The 24,876-nt window shown below is 38.7% G+C and overlaps 1 protein-coding gene and 1 long non-coding RNA gene across 6 annotated transcripts in view; both read right to left on the reverse strand.

Moving 5' to 3' along the window:
• Nucleotides 1–6,497: 6,497 nt before the first annotated feature.
• plekhg5a (pleckstrin homology domain containing, family G (with RhoGef domain) member 5a) overlaps nucleotides 6,498–24,876 on the reverse strand; it is a 52,787-nt gene continuing 34,408 nt past the window's right edge. For 3 of the 5 annotated variants that reach the window (XM_083534084.1, XM_083534081.1, XM_083534085.1), the window contains 12 exons: nucleotides 24,470–24,658; nucleotides 23,619–23,780; nucleotides 20,359–20,454; nucleotides 20,002–20,202; nucleotides 14,825–14,935; nucleotides 14,047–14,196; nucleotides 13,803–13,940; nucleotides 13,597–13,716; nucleotides 12,122–12,370; nucleotides 11,628–11,758; nucleotides 10,565–11,491; nucleotides 6,498–7,720 (listed from right to left, as the gene is read on the reverse strand). In XM_083534084.1, the coding sequence (XP_083390210.1) occupies nucleotides 7,711–7,720; nucleotides 10,565–11,491; nucleotides 11,628–11,758; nucleotides 12,122–12,370; nucleotides 13,597–13,716; nucleotides 13,803–13,940; nucleotides 14,047–14,196; nucleotides 14,825–14,935; nucleotides 20,002–20,202; nucleotides 20,359–20,454; nucleotides 23,619–23,780; nucleotides 24,470–24,658 (2,484 nt within the window). In that variant the 3' untranslated portion in view covers nucleotides 6,498–7,710. The remainder of the gene's footprint in view (nucleotides 7,721–10,564; nucleotides 11,492–11,627; nucleotides 11,759–12,121; nucleotides 12,371–13,596; nucleotides 13,717–13,802; nucleotides 13,941–14,046; nucleotides 14,197–14,824; nucleotides 14,936–20,001; nucleotides 20,203–20,358; nucleotides 20,455–23,618; nucleotides 23,781–24,469; nucleotides 24,659–24,876) is intronic. The other 2 variants (XM_083534083.1, XM_083534082.1) reach the window with 2 other exon arrangements.
• LOC310722044 lies at nucleotides 8,600–10,454 on the reverse strand. Its single transcript, XR_014532273.1, has 2 exons — nucleotides 10,318–10,454; nucleotides 8,600–10,277 (listed from the first exon to the last, which is right to left on the reverse strand). It is a non-coding gene; the product is annotated as an uncharacterized lncRNA (long non-coding RNA).

Below are 24,876 nucleotides of genomic sequence, written 5' to 3' on the forward strand. Positions count from 1 at the left end.
TCTTCTACTACAGTGAGGAAGCAAACGTAGGAAAAGCTACCTGATTGAAACTGCTGGGTCAAAAATATACTTTGAGGAGAATAATGCAAAACTACCTCCAGCGTCTCTTAAAAATAGCAGTCTTTCAAAATCAGCTGGTTGTTCCTCTTTGCCTTTACAACGGCTCTATTTTGGCTCCTCTGCCTCTCCTAGTTCTCTTTCTTCAATAACACATTACAGATGGAATATAATATATTTTCTTATGATTTCTGAGGCTTGACTTCATCTCGTTGTGCATTTTCGTGCCAGTCCTTCCCCAGGTAACTTTTGCACATGGTGTAAAAGAAAACTTGAATCATCAGACCAGGCCACTTTTTATTGCTCCATTATTTTGCTTTCATCCTCATGTGCATATTGCTGATAAGATATTGATCAGCAATGGGAAGGGGTCAGAATGAGCATTCTCAGCCTAAAGCAATTATTTGGGGAACAGACCAGTTTGGCTATCCTTCACTCAACACACACATCACTGAAACTTGGGTGCTTCCAACAAAATCTAATTATTATTTTACAGTTAATTTTCATCCATATAATAAATGGCAACCATTTGGTGGAATGGATCTTTTATATGCAGTATTACCCTAGAAACATGTGGTTTGATATCGTGCATGATATGCACGAAGCAAAGATGCCTGGTTCATAATGGCTTGCATACTCATATATCCCACTTGAAAATCTTTAGTAATTTCATGCAAAGCATGTTAAACACACTGTTCTGTCTCTCTTAAAACTTTCTATTATGAATGTTGTCATAACTTTCATTTACAGTAGAAAACCATTTCCTTACATTCAAAAGTGTTTACTAATCTATAATCCTGAAGGCTGGTAGACAACACAGATATTTTTAGTAGGTTTAAATGCAATATGAGTTGTTAAATTAAATCAAATAAAATGATATGATTAAGACCCCATTCTTAAGGGGTAAAGAATACACAAAATTCAGATTATACTTCAATAATTTTTTTTATAATTTTTAGTTTAGTAAAAGAAATTTAACAAAAGTACAATATCTGAAAGTTGACTCTTGTGTACAGCATTTATTGAAACAAAAGTTGTGCATCAAAATGTAACAAAATTAAAATGTCTAAAATTTGTCCAAAAAAAAAGGCAAATAAATCTTTCACTGGTGTAAATTACAAGGACTTTCTGCTTCATGTAGCTCTTTGTAGCCTAGACATTTCACACCACATTGGCCATGTGTTTGCAATCCAGGTACCAGTATGTTGTATACATATTCAGCAGATTCGGCACAGCTCATTGATGCGCATATAAAGCATGTCTAGCCTATTTGATCCGAGCTTACAAAAAACCTACTATAGCAGAAATTTATGAAAGAATTCATGCTAGCTATGATAGAATAAAAAAATACACAGCTGCAGACTGCTCAGAGTGCCCATAATTACTCCTGTAAAGCACCAAATGCACCAACAATTAACATGTGAGCACCAGAAATGGACCACGGAGCAATGGATGACAGTGATCTGATCTAATGAATCAGGTTTTCTTTTACAGCATAACAATGGCTGTGGTGCATGCACAGTCATTCATTATTTTACAGCATGAAATGGCACCAGGATACACTTGAAGAGCAAGCAATGCTCTTCTGGGAAACTTTGGGTTATAGCATTTATGTGGATTTACTCACACATATCACCTACCTCAACATTGTTGCACAACTTGCAGCAAGGTACAGCACCCTGTCACACACTGCAAAATATGGTCAGAAATGGTTTGAGGAGCATGACAAGTTAACAGTGTTTAAGGAGTTCAATTTGGAGTCCAAAATTCTGTGCACCACATCAGAGATTAGTAATCCTATTATCCTGTCCCTCCTTGATTGGTGATTAAGTAATACAATTAAATGAAACTTTTATATATTTTTGAATAGATAATTTGCAGCTTGTACAGCAGTACAGATTTACTGTAATCTGAAAATAACTCAACATACAGCTATTATTGTCAAAATAGCTGGCAACAAAAGTGAGTACACTGATAACAGTTGTACATTGCAAAGACACATCCTATTCATCATGTTCATGCTTTTGCCTGCTTGTCAGAACCATACAACATTTATCTTGTGTTAGAGTAGTTAAAATTTGGTGCTTTGAGTAGAATTTCCCTTATACTGACCACTGAATATTCAACATGGCACCTCATGAAAAAGGACACTAAGTATTTGAGAATTAGAATTGTTGCTCTCCACATTGATGGCCTAGACTGTAAGAAGATCGGTAAAACAATGAAAGTGAGTTACAGTACAGTGGCCACAGTCATACAATGTTTTCCAAGATGACCAAGATGTTCCACTCGAAAAAATGGAGTCCTCGTGCTGTGCGTCAGGTGCAGAAGCAGTTTGCATGGCCGTCATCCCAGAAGGAAGCCTCTTCTGAAGCTGGCTCAGAAGAAACCTGCAAACAGTTCGCTGAAGACAACATGTCCAAGAGCATAAATTACTGGAACCAGTCCTGTGATCTGATGAGATAAACTTGTTTGGCTCACATGGTGTCCAGCATGTGTGGCAATACCCTTGTCAGGAGTACCAAGAAAATTGTCTTGCCTAAAGTCAATCATGGTGGTGGTAGCATCATGGTCTGGGGCTGCATGAGTGCTTATGGTACTGGGTTCATTGAAACATGGATTTCAACATGTACTGTGAGATTTTGAAGCAGAACACGGTGCCCTCCCTGCCGAACAGCAGTTTTCCAACATAATAACGACCCCAAACAACTGCCTGTATGTGTATATATATATATATATATATATATATATATATATATATATATATATATATATATATATATATATATATATATATACACACATATATACATACACACACACACACACACACACACACACACATACATAAAAGAAAAAAAGAAAACTAAATATAATTTTTAATCACTAAACCAGACAGTTTCAGTAATGCCCTCTCCCCAGCATCGTTTACCATGAACTGAGGGAAAGCAACCAGAACCGGAACATAATTCTTAAAGGAGCCACGTACCATATTTAACAATCAAAACAACCACTTAAACAATTAGCATAAAACTTTAGAAACATGGATTCTAAAACAAATTCTATTAAAAGAATAATTTCCAGAGTGTAAAATAATTACATAAATATAAAATAATTAATAACAAAGAGATAGATTTAGCAAACTCTTAATGCAAGTACCAAGCCCAGCAAAATGAGGAGGATTGCATTAAAAGGGCATCCTTCATAAAACATGTGGCATAATAAATATGCAGACCTCAAACATAAATTCCTGAATTCCTGGATTTACCAATGACCACCATAGGTATTGCTAACCATCAGGGTACCAGTGGAAGTTGTCCTACTGTTGGCCAAAGGAGGAGAAGGAGAGGGGGAAGATGTCTACACAGACCGCAGGAAAAGTAGAAGGGTAGGAGTGTAGAGGTTAGAGTTGGTACTTTAAATGTTGGCACTATGACTGGTAAAGGGAGAGAGTTTGGTGATATGACAATGTGTGTTCAATAGACCAAGTGGAAACGGAGTAAGGCCAGGAAAACTAAAGGCAGAGTACAGTAAGACTCTTGTCGAGATTAATAGAGTTTTTGATAGCATGATGAATGTAATGCTGGAAGTTGACGGGTTGATGATAAATGTCATCAGTGACTAAGCTCAACAAGTAGTTTGCAATATGGAGAAGAAACATTTTATATGAAGTGGTGAAGAGTGTATCTAAGGCAGAAAGATTGGTGATTGGAGCATTGGAGACTTCAGTGGGCATGTTGGTTGAAGGTAACAGCGATGAGGAGCTGATGGGTAGGTATGACATCAAGGAGTGAAACGCTGAAGGGCAGATGATGTTTTTAAGATTAATAAGGGGCATAGGGTGATAATATGAAAGTGGTGGAAGGTGCACAGTTGGGACTATATTAAATGCAGGACATGCAACTTAAAAAGAGAATGGAGATTGTAAGGTGTTTGCAGGGGACAGTGTAGTTAGAAAGCATCAGATGTTGGACTGTAAGATGATTTTGTCGGTGAAGAAGAGGAGGAGGTGATTGAGGACTGAAGCAAGAATAAGATGGTGAAAAGAAGGAAGACTGTTGTATGAGATTTAGGGAAGAGGTCAGACAGGGGATGTTAAAGAGGTACTGAAAGATTGAGCAACTACTGCAGAAGTGATAAGGGAGACAGCTAGAAAGGTACTTGGCATGACATTTGAAAAGAAAAAGGATGATTAAGAGACATGGTGTTAAAATGAGGACGTATAGAAAACAGACATGGGATAGGGAGAAAAATGAAAAGTAGGCAGCAATAGGTGAAGAGGGATTTGGCAAAAGCTAAGGAAAAACATATTATGAGCTGTATAAGAAGTTGGACACTAAGGAAGGAGAAAATGATTCGTACTGATTGGTGAGGCAGAGGGGCCGAGCTGGGAAGGATGTGCTGCAAGTTAGGGCAATAAAGAATGCAGATGGAAATGTGTCGACAAGTGAAGAGAGTTGTGTTGGGAAGATGGCGGGAGTATTTTGATTAGCTAATGAAGAGAGAGAGAGAGAGAGAGAGAGAGAGAAGGTTGGATGATGGAAATAGTAAAGCAGAAAGTGCATAGGATTAGTAAGGAGGAAGTGAGGGCAGCTATTAAGAGGATGAAGAGTGGAAAGTCGGTTGGCCTAGATAACATATCATTAGAAGCATGGAAATGTTCAGAAGAGATGGCAGTAGAGGTTTTAAGTAGATTGTTTAACAAGATTTTTTGAAGGTGAGAGGATGCCTGAAGAATGGAGAAGCAGTGTGTTGGTTTAGAATAATAAAAAATAAAGGAGATGTGCAGACCTGCAGTAACTACAGAGGAATAAAGTTGATCAGTCACATAATTAAGTTATGGGAAAGAGTAGTGGAAGCCAGACTGAGAGAAGAGGAGACCATCTGTGAGCAACATTATGGTTTAATGCCCCTGAAGAGCACTACGGATGCAATATTTGCTTTAAGAAATGTTGATGGAGAAGTATAGAGAAGGTCAGAAAGAGTGCAATTTTTGTTTGTGGATTTAGAGAAAGCGTACGACAGAGTGCCAATAGAGGAGTTGTAGTATTGTATAAGTATAAGTATACCTGTAAGTCAGGTGTGGCAGAGAAGTATGTGATGTTGGTGCAGGACATGTATGAGGACAGAGTGACAGCAGTGAAGTGTCCAGTACGAACGACAGACTGGTTAAAGGTGGAGGTGGGATTGCATCAAGGATAGAGAAAGGCCAAGAATAAGGTTTATGGATGTGGTGAGAGAAGACATGCAAGTAGTAAATTTTTAAGAGGCAGATGTAAATGAAAGGGTGGTATGGAGACGAGTGGTCCATTGTGGCGACCCCCAACAGGAGCAGCGAAAAGATGAAGAAGAATGAATATTTCTTCCTGATCTTTTAATCTAGTTCATTCCTGAGCAGTACAAAGGGATTTATGGCTGGAAACACTCCAGTTTGTACTGTTTTTGAACGTATGCTTAGATCATTGTTGCATAGTGAAGTTAGCCACAATAAGTCGCAGTCCAGATGGAATTGCATGGCTTTGAAGTATAGAATGGTAGCCATTTTGGTTCAGTATTCCTTTCACCCAAAATAGATCTCCAACCTTCCCTGCTCCAAAACAATGCCAAACCAGTAAGCTTTTACTTACAAGACGATTCGCCCTTTTTACACGAAGTTCTTCTGTTCAAGCCAAAAATGTAACATTTGGACTCCTCAATCCACAGAACTTTCTTCCAGTTATTCACTTCTTCTTTGTTTTTGCCTTTTACCAAGGTTGTTGCATATAAAGTAAAGAACCATGCTAATGTCTCAAAAGTGATTAAAAGTGTAGGTGTTTCCAAACTTTTGACAGAAAAGTAATTATATATAAATGTAATTTATTTGTGGGCTCTCTTGCTTGATGCCTTCTAAAAAACAAAGTTTTTTTCCCTGTCTCTTTCAATAAAACTCCAGGGAGCTTATCCAGAGACTGTAAGAAGATTTAGTACTACTTCTAGCTCAACAAGCTGCTCATGACTGCTTTGCTGACATATATACCAGAAATATATAGATCTTTTTTTTTTTTTTTTTTTTACATTTCACTAACATATTATGAGAAATGTTTTTAGTATTAAAAGAAGAATTTCTGAAGTTCTAGCACAAATATCAAATAATCCATCTTTCAGGATCTAAGTAGGTAGCGATGCTTTTACATACTCATTTCGATTAGTCTCTGTACTCTCCGGCTTGTTGTTGTTGTTGGACTGCTGCTGATCAGTAACAGAAAGGCTGGAAACCTGGTCCTTAGTTTATATGAGCTCAGCTTCCTGTTCTGCAGCTGTTACAAACTCAGTAAATTGAGCCAACAATGAAAACAGTGCAGCAGTGTGGCCTCTGGTGGCTATGGACAGACTAACTTTACATAACATTTTAAATAAAAGCAAATGTATTTGTTACAATATGAAGACAAACTGAACCTGAAACAGCTTGAACATTTTATTTGGTAGAGGGGTTACTGTAGTACAATGCATTTGATCTGTAAACTCATTAAATTCAGCCTTTAATATGTACACTGACAAAGACAATGCTACCATTTGAAATGATTAAAACAAAAATCTAAACTTATCGACAAGAAATCACAACAATAATATTTGATACAAGGAATTGAAATCTACTACTTATAAACAAGTACACCTTAATAAATATTTTCAGTACTATAAATAGCAAACCTTCCAAGTTTGATTACAATAGCTTCAAAATAAATCATGGTTTAGAGGCATGTACTGCTAAACCCAGAGTACTCAAACAAGACTTTGGGATTCAAAAACCAAAGCAAGAATTTTTCTGTTTATTTAAACTATCTGATTTAGTTTAATATGTGAGCAGGATATATTCTCATTTGAATGTCTATCTATCACAATATTTTGGGACCAGGTTTTAAAATATTATTAAATAATCACCAGTAAGCATGCTAATACATCCACAACTGGCATTGTGATAAATACAGGTCATCTACATGAAGTTTAAATGTTTATGGCACTTATAACCTTTTTGATATTATATGTAAAAAAAAAAAAAAAAAAAAAGATCAAATGGAAAAAAGGGCCTATATAATCATACTTAGAACCTAATCATACGGTACTTAGGTTTAAAATGGTATCACACAAAAACATCAGTTTTAGGTAAATAAACCATTTGCACATGGACGTTTCTTACATGTGTTCACCTTAATGACATTCTTGATGCATAAATGTGCCCTTATTTTGATATAAAACGTTTCAAAGACTTTTGAAAAAAAAAAAGCAAATGGTACTGGCATCTTGATGCATAGGATTATTTTGACTGTAGAGCAGAGCACAGTTTGGGTCTATACAGATGCAAATACTCTGGTTAGCCCTTTAGTTTAGTAATACTACAAGGTAAAAAAAAAAATCAATTTTCCACATTTTTTGTGCAACTTCTTCATGCAGGATTTCCCTTACACAAAGATTCTGACCCTGTGACAGAAATTCTTGAAAATACATGTCTATGTGAAAATAGTGTTAATCACTGGATGTTTGATAAATGCAAAGGCGTTGATACTGTTTATTTAGCTGTTGTTATTACACATCTCTCCTGATGATAATGGTAATTCTGTCAATGGAGAGATTACTAACAGAACAGCTAATGGCATATGCTTCCGACTGCCTCAGTGACTACACTTCCCTAGGAAAGAGAAGAAAATAGAAAAAAATGAATACACAAAGGAGATAAATACACAGCATGTTGAGACAGCACTGTGCTCAAATATACAAGGTGTAACTCAGAAAAAAAAAATTTTTTTATTGTAATGCAAAAATAATTATAATAGCTCAAGCAATTGTTGATCCCTAATATTCTATCTTAGCTGTAACTGTTTACTTCTATTTTGACACTCTTTTGTCTGTTTATTTTGCATACATCTTTTAATATGCATACTTGGCATGCAGTGATCTTTGTAAATTTTGTAAATATTGTTCGTCATCATCAAATGTCACAAATTAATAGTGTTGTATGTAAACTAGGGCTGACAAAATGAACGCATTAACTCATTCGTTTTAACGGCACAAATTTATTTACGCGCAAATTCTGTTTGACAATTTTTATTTTATTATATAAATAAATAAATATAAAAAGCGAAATCAAAACCTCCCTCACAACACACATTTATTTACGATGTCCTTTCCATACTCAGATATAAAAAAAATAATATAACATATAATATAATAATATAATAATATTACAAATAATTTCTAATCACTAAACATTTGTTTTACTGACGCGCCAAGTCTCAAATCAAGCATTAAATTAAAACCTTCTACCTTCTGCCAGCTACGACACCTTTCAAAGGTAAAATGCAGGTTAATTTGTTTTATTTTTACTTTACATTGTGTAATTATCATTGTTATTTGTTTAAGATACATTAGAGACAATAATTTGTACATTAACTACAATAACTTTCTCCATACTACCCTGTCCACTACATCCTTAAACCTTCTCCTTGGCCTTCCTCTTTTCCTCCTTCTTCTACCATCTCAATCGCACCTCCCCCGCTTTGTCTCCAAAACTTCCTACATGCACCATCCCTTTAATAAACTTGTTTCTAATCCTGACCATCATCGTCACTCCCAATGATAATCAAAGCATCTTTAACCCTGCCACCTTTACCTCCAAACCATACAACATCGCAGGTCTCACCACAGTCTTATAAACTTTCCCCTTCACTCTTGCAGATACCCTTCTATCACAAATCACTCCTTCCACTCTTCTCAACCCACTCCACCCTGCCTGCACTCTTTTCTTCTCTTCTCTAACACACTCTCCATTACATTGCACAGTTGACCTCAGCTATCTGAACTCCTCCACCTTCAACACCTCTTCTCCCTGCAAATGCACAACTCCACTGCCCTCTCTCTAATTCACACCCATGTACTCTGTCTTACTCCTACTGACTTTCATTCCCCAGTGTGTACCTTAACCTTTCTAGACTCTTTTCTACCTGCTCCCTACTCTCACCACAAACTTCATAGTCCATGGGGACTCCTGTCTGACCTCGTCCGTCAACCTGCCCATCACCACTTCAAACAGGAAAGGGCTCAGAGGAGATCCTTGATGCAGTCCAACCTCCACGTTAAACCAGTCTGTCGTTACTACTGCACACTCCACTGTTGTCACACTGTCCTCATACATGTCTTGCACCACCCTCACATACTTCTCTGACACACCTCATATAATACCACAACTCTTCTCCTGGCACCCTTTTGTACGCTTTCTCTAGATCCACAAACACACGATGCAACTCCTTCTGACCTTCTCTATACATCTTTATCAACATCCTCTAAGCAAATATTGCATCTCTAGCTCATTGTTGAGTTTGGTTTCTAATTGGTTGGCTAATTTATGGATTTTTCCTGGGTTTTTCCCGGTTTCACAAGCTTTAAGCCAAAAAACTGAGCCCCATAACATTAGACCAATGAAATTTTTGAACGGGTTCAGGTTAACCAATAAAACTCTTTATATTAAATCAGACGCGCTCCCACTGAATCGGGCCGCACCACATCATAAATATGGATGAGGTTCCTCTGACGTTTGACCTGCCGCTCACTCGGACTGTCTACAGAAAATGCGAATCATTAGTCACGCTGAAAACAACCGGGCATTAAAAAACGCACTTCACCTGTGTTCTGAGCTGCACGGCATCGAGAGAAAAGATTCACCGATGGTGATTTTTAAACGCACGACGATGCCAAAAGAAAAACTCCCGAGAGAAATTGTTGTGAAAGGAAGGAGGAAGACAGTGAACAATGACTTTCTTGGTAGGCTACTGTTTAGATACAAGCCATTGTAACGCGTTGAGTCTGGGTTAAGGGAGAGCTCGCTAACTCCAGTTGCAACAGAAATCATATAAGCACAGACAGGTTTGCAAAACTTGTGCTTTTTTATTTTTCTTGGCAACAGCGTTACGGGATAGTCAAAGAAACTTAGAAATACGCATCAGAAAATAATAAGGACATATTCCTCGGTCTTTCACACATGCAGTAATACCGGAAAAATGCGGCGGCAGCTTATTCTCAAAATGCCGCTCTGCTCTAAAAGGAGCCACAACATATTTCACCTGTTACACCTGTCTTTCGTTAAAGCCTGTGTAAGGTTCATTAGTTTAAATGTAGACACCTGCGGCTTATTTATGTTCAAAATAAAAATCTTTGTAAAATTCAATGGGTGCGGCTTATATTTGGGTGCGCTTAATAGTCCGGAAATTACAGTAAATTGCGATTAATCACGAGTTAACGCATGACAATTATGCAATTTATCATGATTAAATAATTTAATTTATTGACACTTCTGATTTAAACATGAATTGTAATTGATTGACTTTTACTACTCAACATTCTAGGATCATCTGAACCAAGACAACAATTATAACAGTTTTAAAATTAAATCACAAACCAAAAAGTATACTAGCTCTGCTACTTACTCCCTCTACATCTGGGTTTCTTTATCTATAGAGCATTAAAATTTAAGACTTACGAAGCTGTGAGGGTTGAGTTAAGCACCATGGTGGTCCTCATCCTTTGCAGCTGAGCTTTGGTCAGTTTTCTATGCAGGTGAAGCTGCTGTGATGCCACTGAATCACACTCTCTCACATTTTCATCATTAAAAAAACTCATGGCTCTGTGAAAAATTCGGTCCTCTGCTCTAATTAGAGTATCTGTTACTTTATCTGACAGAGCACTGGGGTCTGAGGACTGCCCATGTTTGGCCTGTAAGTGCTCACTGCTTTCACTGAGCTGTGTCAGGCTCTTGCTAAGGTTGCGGTTGCTGATCCTGGAATAATCCACGGGAGAAGAAAGCCACTGGAGAAGATTATCCTCAGAACACGACCTGAGGGCAAAGTTCTCTGTACGTGTATGGATGGGTGAATGGCGCCATAATGTTAGTGAGCAACACTCTTGTGAGGCATTGTAAGAGTTTGGTTGCAAGAGTTCCATTTGCGAATGCTGAAGGTTGTATTGTTCACCGAAAAATTTGGTCTCCCTAACATTGATCTGTGAGCCATTCCAGGCAATGGAGTCATCTGCATTACCACCAACATCTGCTTCATCATCTTCCTCATAGGCCCCCTCTACTTTTCCAGTGTTGGTCACTTCTGTTTCAGTCTGCTCTCTCTTCATCCCTTCCTTCAGGTCCAAAATAGGGATGAGGGACTCAGGCAAGAGTGTTCCATAATCACTATCTATAGACCTAGAACGACTTTCAGGATCCAGTTTGATAGATACCAGATCATTCCGCTTCTTCAGAGTTTGATTGTTATCAGTAGGAAGTGCATCTTTTGTGAATGATGAATCAGAATACAGATCACTTTGGAGAGATACCTGTTCCGAGTCCAAGAGCAATGGTCTTTTTACCTCATCAGGTTGTTCCATTAAGACAACTGAGAGCGTCTCAGTGGATCTGCTGGAAAGACATAAGAAATTACTAAAATGTTTGAAATGGTTGTTGCTGCAATGTATAATTTATTTATTATGTTAAAACAAAATGAGCTAATATAGTTTTTTTTTTTTTTTTTTTTGAAGAGAGCTCTATTCCTTACCTTTTTTGTAGGGGTTCTTTATGCTGAAGAGATGGGGAACTGGATGTGGAAATGCTGCTCTCTATTTCATCCTCTTCTTCCTCATCTCTCTTAGCCCTCAGTGATACAGAGCAAAGCCTTTCAAGTTGATTCTACATAAATAAATACATTTTACATGGGACAAAAGGTTCAACATGGTCATCTAAACAGATGATGTTTGATTTTACCACATTGATTATAATTCACCCCTTTTCACAATAAAAAAGGTTTACAATCTGTAGATTGAAATATGGGATGTTATGAATTTTTGACCTTCTTTTGGGCTGGTAACTACTAAAAATAGACTATTAACCACATACCAGTTATCTTTGCATTTTTAGGTCTTTACATTTAGTAAATAAACTAGCAAGGAGCTAGTCATGTTTTTTTCACTATTTCTGGAATTGTATATGTTTTGTGGATAACTGTTTCAACAGCTGAATGTTTGAAAATGTGCTTCATAAGTATGCAGATACCTGAGCATTGTAAATCGCCTCTACCCAGCTGCATCTATGAGTGGCACTATTAGCTTGGAAGCAGTAGGAGGCTACAGCACTGCCGAACTCGTTGAGGTAGATTAGGAGAAAGGCTCCTGGGTCCTTCAAATCCCTGCACACTATATTACGAATGATCAGTGGCTGCCGAATCACCTTGACCTTTTCTACACGTTTTACTGGCTTGGTAATCAACAGCACATCAGTGAACAGGAAACAATGCACATCCATCTAAAAAGAAACATCAAAAAAGATTTTTTTCAAAAATATGTATGAGCAGAGTTATATGTAGGGTTCAAATGTGCTATGCAAAGTGCTATTTTTCCCCCTTATTTTCTTTAGCTACCAATTAAGGAGACAAAGGCTTCCTCCATGGCACCTAAATCCAACTAACCACATCTTTAACATAATGTCAACATATCACATTCAGAGAAAAGGTCTATCCACCCATGCCTGAATTAACGAATTGATGGTCATGAGGAACTAGTGACACAGTGGCTGCGTTTACACTTGACATTAACATGCGATCACCATGATCTGATCAAGCATATCGGCTCATCAGTCAATAATGGCACACCGCTTTTTCACTTTGCAAAATCAACTGACTTCTGGATAACATATCGGATCTGTCTTTTCAGCACAATATTTAAATAAGTCTGCAGGCGATGGGTTTCCTTTTGATAATCATTTTTAGTTGCGGGACATATTACTAATCCTGCAAAATGAGAAGGATGAGAAGGCTGCAGTTAGAAATTAGGTGCATAGATTCCGTTGTGGAAATGTTAAAAACAAACATGTGGTTCCGAGAACGTTGCCAGCTGTAGCGGGAAAAATGTGCTTTCGAATGAAGGCAACTTAGTTCTGCAACTTTAGGGGAGCAGGCAAACTTACCACTAATTTTTGCGATGTACTCTGCCTTCGGTTGTACCGCAAAACCACACAGCTACGTGCATTGGTAGGGAGGGGACGGGGTTTTGCGTGACGTCGACCTGCGAATGCAGACACGATGGCTGGATTGCGTTTACATTACACTGAGATCCGATCATGATGAGTCCTCCACTACCTCTGGACCATAATACGCTGATCGGATAACATTCCGATCAGAAGCGTGTTTCCACTTGTCTTTTCAATATGTACGTAGACAACATCCGGATACAGGCCACATGTTAATGCAAAGTGCAAACGCAGCCATTGACTAATAGGGGTGATTGAGAGTGGCACCCTTCTCTACCAATTTCATTGGCAATTTTGTGCTCTTGGAGACCTGGCAATATTTTAAAAAAATCCTTTTTGGACAAGTTCCAAGCATTCACATTAACATCTGTAGACTGTAGAAAGTTGTGCTTTATTTTTTTTAGCAAAAACTGTTATATTATAGATGCTGTGTGGCTAAATGAAGTGTGTATTCACAATATTAGCAGAAATTTGTGAAATCAATTACAGAACTGACTTTTTACCTTACTATCCTTCCCTTCTTTCATCCTGAGTGCTCCCTCCAGATAAAGCTGACGTGTTTCATCTGCCAAGGGACCTAGCACAGGAGCTGTCAGGTCAAACTGATTATATTCTTTGAGGATCTGGGGAATACAATATATCATGACAAGTGACATGATCAAAATTTAGCCGGACTGTGCTTTTTCTAGATTTATCTGAATTTTCTCACCTTTTCTACCTCATCAGTAGCACCTTCCACTGGCTCATAGGCCTCAATACGGATAGCAATGGCTGCCAGCTTCTGTTTCTCCTCTCGCTGTCTCATCTGAGAGTCCACACTGTTAATGAAGCCTTCTACAGAAGCTACCTGAAGTAACAAACAGCATCATGTGACCTAATCTCTTTTTTAATTATGTATCGTAGCTTGTCATAAGATGTCAAGTTCACTCTATACATATATTGCACCTACTTACCATTCTGGAGAGGGCTTCACGAGCTATTTGCTCATCAGTCTTTTTCAGAATGCTCTTGAGTAGTAGTGGGTACTTGGTGAGTCTCTGGTGAGGTTTTACCAGCATGTCAGTCAGCTTCAATCGACTGCACTGTTTATGGGTCTCTGCCCACTGCAAAACAATCCACAGTCAAAGCTAATCAAATTGGAATAGCCTCTACTACACCTATCCGGAATATAACTACACAAAATTTAAAAAACAAAAAGGTCTAGGACTCTATTTAATAATAAAATAAAAAAATAATAGAAATTCTATCCTGAAGATTAGTAATTCATACAATTGAGCCAAACTGTTCTACACATATTTCTAAAACTGGCCAATTAATTTTATACAAATGTATTGAAACATAGGGCTCAGCAGTTGAGGCTACAGAGGAGAAGGTTCCAGTAGTGACTGTTTGCCAGTACTGAGGTCTAAACACACAAAGATTCTAGTACTGCTCATGGACTAAACTAACAAACTCATAAATAAAATGTACCTTATTGCCTTATGAGTCATAGGAGTTTATGGGTTTTTAATGACTACAAAAATCTTGGATACATCTTACTTATCACTGTATCATCACAGTATCACATTCCTTGTTTCCCCATGGAATAATTTAAGACTAATTAATACAAGTATTATCAGTTTTACTTTTAGTAATACTAATACTAATTAATAACTAGCTAATACTAGTAAGAGAGCTAAATCATGGGTTTTGTACCACATATGCCAGCCGTGCTGATTATGAAACTCTTACTGTAACATAGATCCTGAAGAGTTCATTGTCCTTCAGTAATGTACGCATATACTCCATGCAGCTCTCTTCTTCCAAGCAGTAATGGATGTAAGGTCTGAATCTATAACCAAACTAAACACACAGAATTTAATCATACCATAATTCTTTAAGAATTTAAACAGTATACATTAACAGCAGAATGCATTTAAAGGTTTGAAAAAGATTTTTGTCACAGAGCAATATATCCATCTGCCCTATGCATCTAATTGGAAATATTTCACCATTCAGCAACGAAATGACCTTAAAAACAGTGAAACAGTGGAAGTGGAATGTTTACACACGTGTACCAAAAACAATCGTTTTTTCATGTGGAACATGAACAAAGACCTTGGTGTGATTATTGACCCTAGTCTTTCCTTTGAGGCTCACGTGAATAATATTACCAGGATCGCCTTCTTTCACCTTAGAAATATTGCTAAAATTAGAAATATGATGTCGTTACAGGATGCAGAAAAACTAGTTCATGCTTTTGTTACTTTCAGATTAGACTACTGTAAAGCTTTACTGTCTGGGTGTGTGAGTAAGTGCATAAATAAGCTTCAGTTAGTTCAGAATGCAGCAGCAAGAGTCCTCACTAGATCAAGGAAATATGACCACATCACTCCGGTTTTAATCAGTCTACACTGGCTCCCAATCAAATCTCGCATTGATTATAAAACACTACTACTGAAGTATAAAGCACTTAAGGGTCTCACAACGCAGTATCCGAGTTAATTCCGTACCAGTATGATCCTCCACGCCTACTTAGATCGAAAGGTGCAGGCTATCTGTTGGTTCCTCAAATAATGAAGACTACAGCAGGGGGCAGCTCTTTCTCTTATAAAGCCCAGTTATGGAACAGCCTTCCAATCAGTGTTCGGGACTCAGACACAGTCTCAGTGTTCAAGTCGAGGTTGAAAACATTTATTTAGACAAGCCTTTGATCAGTAGATCTTTTTCTTAGGTAAAGGCGCAGATCTGGAGGGAACATGGATATAGAGTGTTTGGTGAACTGGGATATTTGTATGCTGTCGTCCCCTTACATTCACACGTTCACTCTGGTTTGTTGACGGTGGTGTGGTGGGTCGTCTCTTATCCCAGAGATCCCTCATGTCTGTGTTACCTTCTGGTTTTCCCTTTTAGCAATGCTGCCATAGCGAGTCTTGCCGGAGTCCAAACTGCACAGTGATATTAACTTTCATACAACAATAAGGACACTTAATAATCCATATCCTTCTCTTCCTGTCACCCTCTACCCTCCTCTCTTAACTTTCATACAACAATAAGGACACTTAATAATCCATATCCTTCTCTTCCTGTCACCCTCTCTCTCTCTCTCTCTCTCTCTCTCTCTCTCTCTCTCTCTCTCGTTAAACATGCTCCTGAGGCTCCAGTGACCACTGTCACTGTGGTCCCAGCTCTTTTTAGGTCATTGACCAGCACCTCCCGTGGATCTTCCCACTTCGTCCAGGCCTGCCTCTGGATAGTGTCCTCTTCGACTGGAGGCCACTCTGTGCAGCTTGGGATGGTTTCTTATCAACGCCTTGGGTGGTTCCATGAAAATCCATGAGTAAGAACGGGCGCTTTGAGGATGGATTGGACTGTAGGTAATGTCAACAGTCTGCTAAACTGACTTAGGACTACTTTTCGCTTCTGATCATCATCACTGTACCCCGCAACATCGTATATCTGCTGTAAATGGACATTCGGTGTAACCCAGATGAGGATGGGTTCCCTCTTTAGTCCGGTTCCTCTCAAGGTTTCTTCCTTATGCCATCTCAGGGAGTTTTTCCTTACCACAGTCGCCACCGGCTTGCTCATCAGCGACAAATTTACTTGTAAAGAACATATTAACTTTTAATCACCACATTATGTGTGTAAAGCTGCTTTGAGACAATGTTTATTGTTAAAAGCGCTATACAAATAAAAATGAATTGAATTGAATATGGACTAAAATCAGACTTTCCTCAGGACTGTATTATGTGGCAGACCGCAAGTTGTTTAGTCTCCACCTCACACTTTGAGTGCAGTTTTTCATTATTATTAATCTTGAAAACAATACCAGGGGTATAAAAAGAAAGTAAAGTTAGCGCAGTGTTACTGTGACTACTCACTCCACACCAGAAATAAGATTTGTTTTGTGCATGCATGGAAATGCTAAAGAAGCTATAGCGCTAGTGTTAGGAGCTAACCAGGAATTGGCCAGCGGCTAATGCTAGCACTATTAATTCTTTTGCGTTTTTGCTCAAGCTACAGGTTAGCGTGACGGCAAGATAACCCAGCCGCCTGTGAAACGGCGGAAATTACAGGTCAAACGGCAGCAGGCAAAAGTGTGCGTCCAAAGTCATCCAGGGCAACAAAGACTGTAACCTGCAAATTATGCAAAGATTAGTGATGCACGAGCACATGAAAAGAAAACACACTCGTAATACGGATGAAGGCCAAATATCAGCACGGTAAGAAGAAATTGTATAATCCTCATCATGTGAAAATGGTACAGTTAAATGAAGTGCTATTGTGTAAACTGTTGCTCGCAACAGAGTTATGGATTAAATTAAAACGGTGCGAACAAACATTAAATCTTAAAGCAGCAAATAACAGCATCAGTAAATGATTCATTTTTTTAAGTCACTGTTGTGGTTTTCAGCGAATGCTTATGCATTTGCACACCAATGCATATTTTTTCCCCCTTTTTTAATCAAGTCTGTTAGCTTGAGGCGTTTCTCCATTCCATTCTCTCTTTGAAGCATTTGTCTTCAACAGTTAACTTTCAAACGTGATGTACTACAGCTTATATTTTGATAATCGATTAGTCAGCACCCCCCCGTACACACATACACCTTAAAAAATAAAAGTAAATTGAAGTAAAGTGGTATTCTTATCTTTCTTTAAAACATAAGATCAAGGGCTGGGTTTTTAAATACCAACAAAAACAATACTTAAACTAAAAAAACTATAATAGATACTATATCAAAAGAATCAATATGAAAAAGAACAGAAACTTTACAAAAGTTACAAACTGACTCATGTTATGTTTGTCACTTACACCAGTAACCCAGACATACATTCACAGAGCACTTTATTTAGAGCACTATATTCACATTGACATTTATGCCATTTAGTAGACACCCCATATGAATGGTGGGTGGAACTGCTGCACTTAATTAACAGCTCAGATTGCAAACACGATGTTAATTTCTTTTGATATTATGGTGCATTGATAATATAATTGCATAAAGCAATTTCTGCATACAGTGAGGAAAATAAGTATTTGAACACCCTGCTATTTTGCAAGTTCTCCCACTTAGAAATCATGGAGGGGTCTGAAATTGTCATCGTAGGTGCATGTCCACTGTGAGAGACAATCTAAAAAAAAAAATCCAGAAATCACAATGTATGATTTTTTTAACTATTTATTTGTATGATACAGCTGCAAATAAGTATTTGAACACCTGAGAAAGTCAATGTTAATATTTGGTACAGTAGCCTTTGTTTGCAATTACAGAGGTCATACGTTTCCTGTAGTTTTTCACCAGATTTGCACATACTGCAGGAGGGATTTTGGCCCACTCCTCCACACAGATCTTCTCTAGATCAGTCAGGTTTCTGGCCTGTCGCTGAGAAACACAGAGTTTGAGCTCCCTCCAAAGATTCTCTATTGGGTTTAGGTCTGGAGACTGGCTAGGCCACACCAGAACCTTGATATGCTTATTACAGAGCCACTCCTTGGTTATCCTGGCTGTGTGATCGGGTCATTGTCATGTTGGAAGACCCAGCCTCGACCCATCTTCAATGCTCTAACTGAGGGCAGGAGGTTGTTCCCCAAAATCTCGCAATACATGGCCCAGGTCATCCTCTCCTTAATACAGTGCAGACACCCTGTCCCATGTGCAGAAAAACACCCCCAAAGCATGATGCTACCACCCCCATGCTTCACAGTAGGGATGGTGTTCTTGGGATGGTACTCATCATTCTTCTTCCTCCAAACACTTTTAGTGGAATTATGACCCAAAAGTTCTATTTTGGTCTTATCTGACCACATGACTTTCTCCCATGACTCCTTTGGATCATCCAAATGGTCATTGGCAAACTAAAGACGTGCCTGGACATGTGCTGGTTTAAGCAGGGGAACCTTCCGTGCCATGCATGATTTCAAACCATGACGTCTTCGTGTATTACCAACAGTAACCTTGGAAACGGTGGTCCCAGCTCTTTTCAGGTCATTGACCAGCTCCTCCCGTGTAGTTCTGGGCTGATTTCTCACCGTCCTTAGGATCATTGAGACCCCACGAGGTGAGATCTTGCATGGAGCCCCAGTCTGAGGGAGATTGACGGTCATGTTTAGCTTCTTCCATTTTCTAATGATTGCTCCAACAGTGGACCTTTTTTCACCAAGCTGCTTGGCAATTTCCCCATAGCCCTTTCCAGCCTTGTGGAGGTGTACAATTTTGTCTCTAGTGTCTTTGGACAGGTCTTTGGTCTTGGCCATGTTAGTAGTTGGATTCTTACTGATTGTATGGGGTGGACAGGTGTCTTTATGCAGCTAACGACCTCAAACAGGTGCATCTAATTTAGGATAATAAATGTAGTGGAGGTGGACATTTTAAAGGCAGACTAACAGGTCTTTGAGGGTCAGAATTCTAGCTGATAGACAGGTGTTCAAATACTTATTTGCAGCTGTATCATACAAATAAATAGTTTAAAAATCATATATTTAGATTATGTCTCTCACAGTGGACATGCACCTTCGATGACAATTTCAGACCCCTCCATGATTTCTAAGTGGGAGAACTTGCAAAATAGCAGGGTGTTCAAATACTTATTTTCCTCACTGTATATTTCAGGAACATGTTCATGTTGTGAATCTCCTACATGTGAAACAAATTCTATTCGATTCAGATCTGATGACTAGGAAGGCATAAACAGAACTTACTATTCTCCATGCCAGGTTTTAGCAAAAATGAGGCCTTGTTTTACATTGTTGTATACTTCTAGGTGATACACTTCAGTGGGAAGGGATGAAAAATTAAGAAAAAGTTGATTCCATCTAGCAACAACATTTTTTTTTTACACAAGGGGGAAATGCACCTGTTTCCAGGTTACCTTTTAAATTGTAAACATATGAACAACTGGTCTTGAATTTCTTTGTGTGTACTCACAGTACTAAAACCTTGACACAGGTCTACAGGGTTTAGCATAGTGCGGCTCTGCCTAGATCGCTCCAGTGTAGGTAGCAGGACCTCAGCCCAGAACAAAATGTGCATATGCACAATCTCCTGGATGTTTCCAAAAAGACGTGAAGGATTGATATTACACAGTAGCCCACTCTCCTGTAGGTTCAACAAACCACATAGAAACAACTACACACACACACACACACACACACACGCACACACACACGCACACACACACACAGCATTGAAAAGCTTTATTAACTGACCACTAAATTAGAACACAAAGTACAAAGAAAACTGAGGCATTATAAGGTGATGCAATATTTTGGAAGTACAGCTTACATCTGTGATGACATGTAAGTTCTTGATGTAAGCTGACTCTGTCTGCAGTAGTTCCCAGATTGCTTCCTGCTGGTGACATTGTCCTATAGTTAATATCTGTGTAAAAAATTACAGTAAAAAACAAATTTAAGGTTACCTGAGTAACAGGAATCTGTATGAACTGTCATCAACTTACTACGAGAGCTGTGCAAGGCATTGGAAATGCTAAATGGTAAAAGATGATAGACACAATAGACACAAAATACCTATAAAGAAATGTGAATAAGAAGAAGTTGTTTGGAATTGTTGTAAGAAAGACATTCCTCTGAGCATCTAAAATGCACAGGTTCCTTAGTCTGGTAGTTATTATCTAACATTTTTTGTTTGGAAGAGTAGTCTTTCAAAATCATCAGCTATAGTCTACCCCTCAAGTCTCTTACTGTGATCCTGACTCTTAACAATGTATAAATGCTTAATAATACACTTACCAGGCATTACTTAATGACCACCGATCAGGCATAACTTTATGACCACCTGCCTAATATTGTGTTGGTCCCCTTTTTCCTTCCAAAACAGTCCTGACCCATCAAACATTAACAGCATTAACTTCTTCAGCAATTTGAGTTACAGTAGCTCGTCTAATGGATCAGACCACACGTGCATCAATGAGCCTTCGCCCTGTCATCATGACCCTGTAGCCAGTTCACCACTCTTTCTTCCTTAGACACTTTTGACTGATACTGACCACTGCAGACCGGGGACACCCCACAAGAGCTGCAGTTTTGGAGATGCTCTGACCACGTCGTCTAGCCATTACAATTTGGTAGTTGTCAAACACAGTCAAATCCTTGATCACATACCAAATTTACCTGCTTCTAACACATCAACTTTGAGGACAAACTGTTCACTTACTGCCTAATATATCAAACCCACTAACAGGTGCCATGATGAAGAGACAATCACTCACAAGTCATAATGTTATAAGGTCAAAATTTTATGCCTGGTCAGTGTATATTATTTTTTAAGTTCTCCTGGATCATTAGGTGCATTGGACAACAAGGGCCTGATGGCTTACTTGCCATTTCCATAGAAGTTGTGTTACTTGTTTGGGTTGCTATTTTAATGTCCAACCTCCTCCTTTCGCATCGGGCTTGGGATTGTCCATGGTGGAGTACTTTATCCCCATTCCCACAACTAAGCACCCATTGGGGGTTAAAGGCCTTGCTCACTGGCCAAAGGCTGGCAGCCTGGTATGTCCAGGACTCAAACCCACAACCCCTGGATCCAAAGGCCACTGCCTTAACCACTAGGCATACTCAGCATACAGACCACTTTTTAGGGAGGCTGCAACCAATGGGAGTTTTATCAACTTGGAGGAGTACACATCATCAGTAACCAGCTACATTGGCAAGTGCATTGATGACGTGACCATCTCCAAGACCATCACCAAAGACTCTGACTAGAAGCCATGGACGACCGCTAAGGTGCGTGCGCTGCTAAAATCTAGAGACTCCGCCTTCAAAGAAAGGGACAAGAAGGCCTTACGAAAAGCAAAGGCCAAACTGTCCCGTGTCATCAGAAAGGCGAAGCATGCACACACTAAGAGAATTCATGGCCACTTCCAGGACAGCAGAGACACCTAGCGCATGTGGCAGGGCATCCAGGCGATCACGAACTACAAGACAACTTCGGAGATGAAGATTACCCCTCCATCCAGTGACCAGGTGCTCTGTCTAACCACAGCTGAAGTGAGGAAAACTCTATGCAAAGTTAACCCACGGAAGTCTGCTGGACCAGACAACATTCCTGGCAGAGTGCAACAGCTAACAGTCTGGTGTTGACTTCAAGAGAGCACAGAGCAGCCATTCTCCACTGATCATCGATGGACCCTCCATGGAGATCATCAACAGCACCAAATTCCTTGGTGTTCATCTGGCAGAGTGCTTTACTTGGTCACTCAATACCAGCTCCATCACCTAGAAAACCCAGCAGGGTCTCTACTTCCTGAGAAGCCTGATGAAAGCCCATCTCCCTCCTGCCATCCTGACCATGTTCTACCATCGAAACCATCCTAAGCAGCTGCATCACTGCCTGGTTTGGGAACTGCGCAATCTCTGATTGCAAGACCTTACAGAGGATAGTAAGAACATCCGAGAAGATAGGAGTCTCCCCTCTATCACTGGCATTTACACCTCACGCTGCATCTGCAAAGCCAACAGCATTGTGGATGACCCCACACACACCTCACACACACTTTTCACTCTCCTACCATCAAGGAAACAGTTCCAAAGCATTCGGGCCTCACATCTAGCCATAAGGTTCCTCAACACACAGAACTGAACTTAACTCACACACTCACTCAACTGTGTGTACTGAGCTGCTACAAAACTGAACTCAAACTCACACTAATACTCATTTCACACATCCATGTCTTCAGTACCACCCATATATTATTTAAATGCTGTTTTTTGCACATTCACTTGACTGCTGATATTGCTGTTTTGCACAACCTTTTATGTTACATTTTGTGTTATTTACAAGTACACACCTGTATCCAGTTCTCTCTTACACACTGCACTGTATAATGCACAGTAGGTTTACTGGTGGCGCTATTTTGTGTTTTTGTCCTACACTCTCTTGTGTTGTCTTTGCACTGTCTTGTCTTGCACTGTTTGTATCAGGTTGTACACTATGCACTTTATGTGGCAAGCACTCTGTGTTTTAGTCCTTAGCTCTGTGTTTTTTCTGTTATGTAGCTCTAGGGTTCTGGTGGCCAGGGTTCTGGAGGAACGTTGTCTTATTTCACTGTGTACTGCGTCAGCTATATATGGTTAAAATTACAATAAAAGCTTCCTGACTTGACATCAACTTTATTTCTACCTCAAAACCAGACACATAGAAAGGCTAGAATAACAGTGATCATGTCTTCAAATTCAACTAAAATAAAGATGATTTTGTTCTTCAAAAGTAGCACTTTGCTATCTGTGGCAATACTCTTGTGTATATTATGGGCTATAATATCATAAATGCTTTATGATGAATTTGTCTCTTGTGCACTTTGTCATCAGTGTCATTATAGTAATCATCCCGCCATGGTAGTATCATAGTAAATGTCATGTCCACACAATAAAAATAAAATATGGCACACATAATAGCTGAGTAATGAAGAATTTGATATTTTTAAATGAGAAACTAGAATAAAATAGGCTGTGTTAAGATTTGATAAGTTAGAAAACCCATAGGGCTGTTAGAAAACTTTATAAAAATGTATGTGCATTTACCTCAGGATTCTCCAGAAGTTCTTTCCAGCTCTCCTCCATCTCAAGGTTAGGCTCTTCCTCCCAGGAGTCTCTGTGGAAGGAGAGCTGCTGAGGCATCTTGGGTAATCCAAACAGAGTATAAGAATGAAGCTTACTCTGCAGTTGCTCTACACGTTCACATTCCTGTAAGATTAATAGATGGATGTATAGATAGGTATATGGATGGATAAATGATCAATGTCTTACATTCCACCAGTACATAAATTAACACTTCTTCTATTATTACACAACTAATAAAAACATTTTCTGTCTCAAAGGGTTTTAGATTGACAACCTTTTCTGACAAGATTTTTAGTCTGTGTCCTAATGAAGCAATATCAGAATGTATTCACTAATAGATACTTCACTTTTGTATGTTGCTCTGGATAAAATGGATGCAATTTACCATCATCTATACAGTTGCTTTATATAAAAGTCACTGTGAATAAAGGCAAATACCAAAATGCCACTGCTCACTAGAGCTCCACACATTCTAAGCATTTCCTGCCGGTAAATGGGCCCAGTGTTGAGCTGCCCATAGGCATACTACGGTTTGTAGTGTCAAAATACGATATTATATTTATTTAATCAATTAAATTTGTGCCAATATAATCGATTACTCAATTTAATCAATATAATAAAAAAATTACATTTTATTTTTATACGTCATTTTATAAAATGTAGAACAATTTATGTTCACAAATGTTAATATTAATAAACTGCATTAATAAAAAAAAGACAAGCAATTTTATGTTTTGCATTTCTTCCTCTTAACTGTTTCAAAATTGAACACATTTTGTGTATCGTTATGCCCTAAGATGAATATGACAGACCTTGCTTATTGAGCCATTGCTCGAGCTGGAGCTGAAAAGAACGCTGAAGCGGCTGGCAGCTTTGTTTTTCCAACGATCCGTCCCTGTGTTTGTAATCGTGCTGAAACCACTCAACTGCGACACTGAATCCAGAGAAACATTTGTGTCACCAAGAAACTCTGTAATGTTCTTCCGTCTATGTGCTTGACCCTGAAAAAAAAAGAGTATAAGAGAGAAGGAGAAAACAATCATCAGCTTTCTGGATTACCTCATACATGCTGATTGTAATGGCAAATCTTTGGCAAAAATAAAAACTCTCCTGGTATACAAGTCATATCTTCCAGTTTGAGAGACATTGAAGTTGTAATAGGGAGCATTTTAAGTGTTTCTTCCATGGGTTTAACAGGTAAATAAACATTAAGACAAAG

Source organism: Silurus aristotelis (genome assembly GCF_946808225.1).
Source record: "Silurus aristotelis genome assembly, chromosome: 28".
Lineage (NCBI taxonomy): Eukaryota > Metazoa > Chordata > Actinopteri > Siluriformes > Siluridae > Silurus > Silurus aristotelis.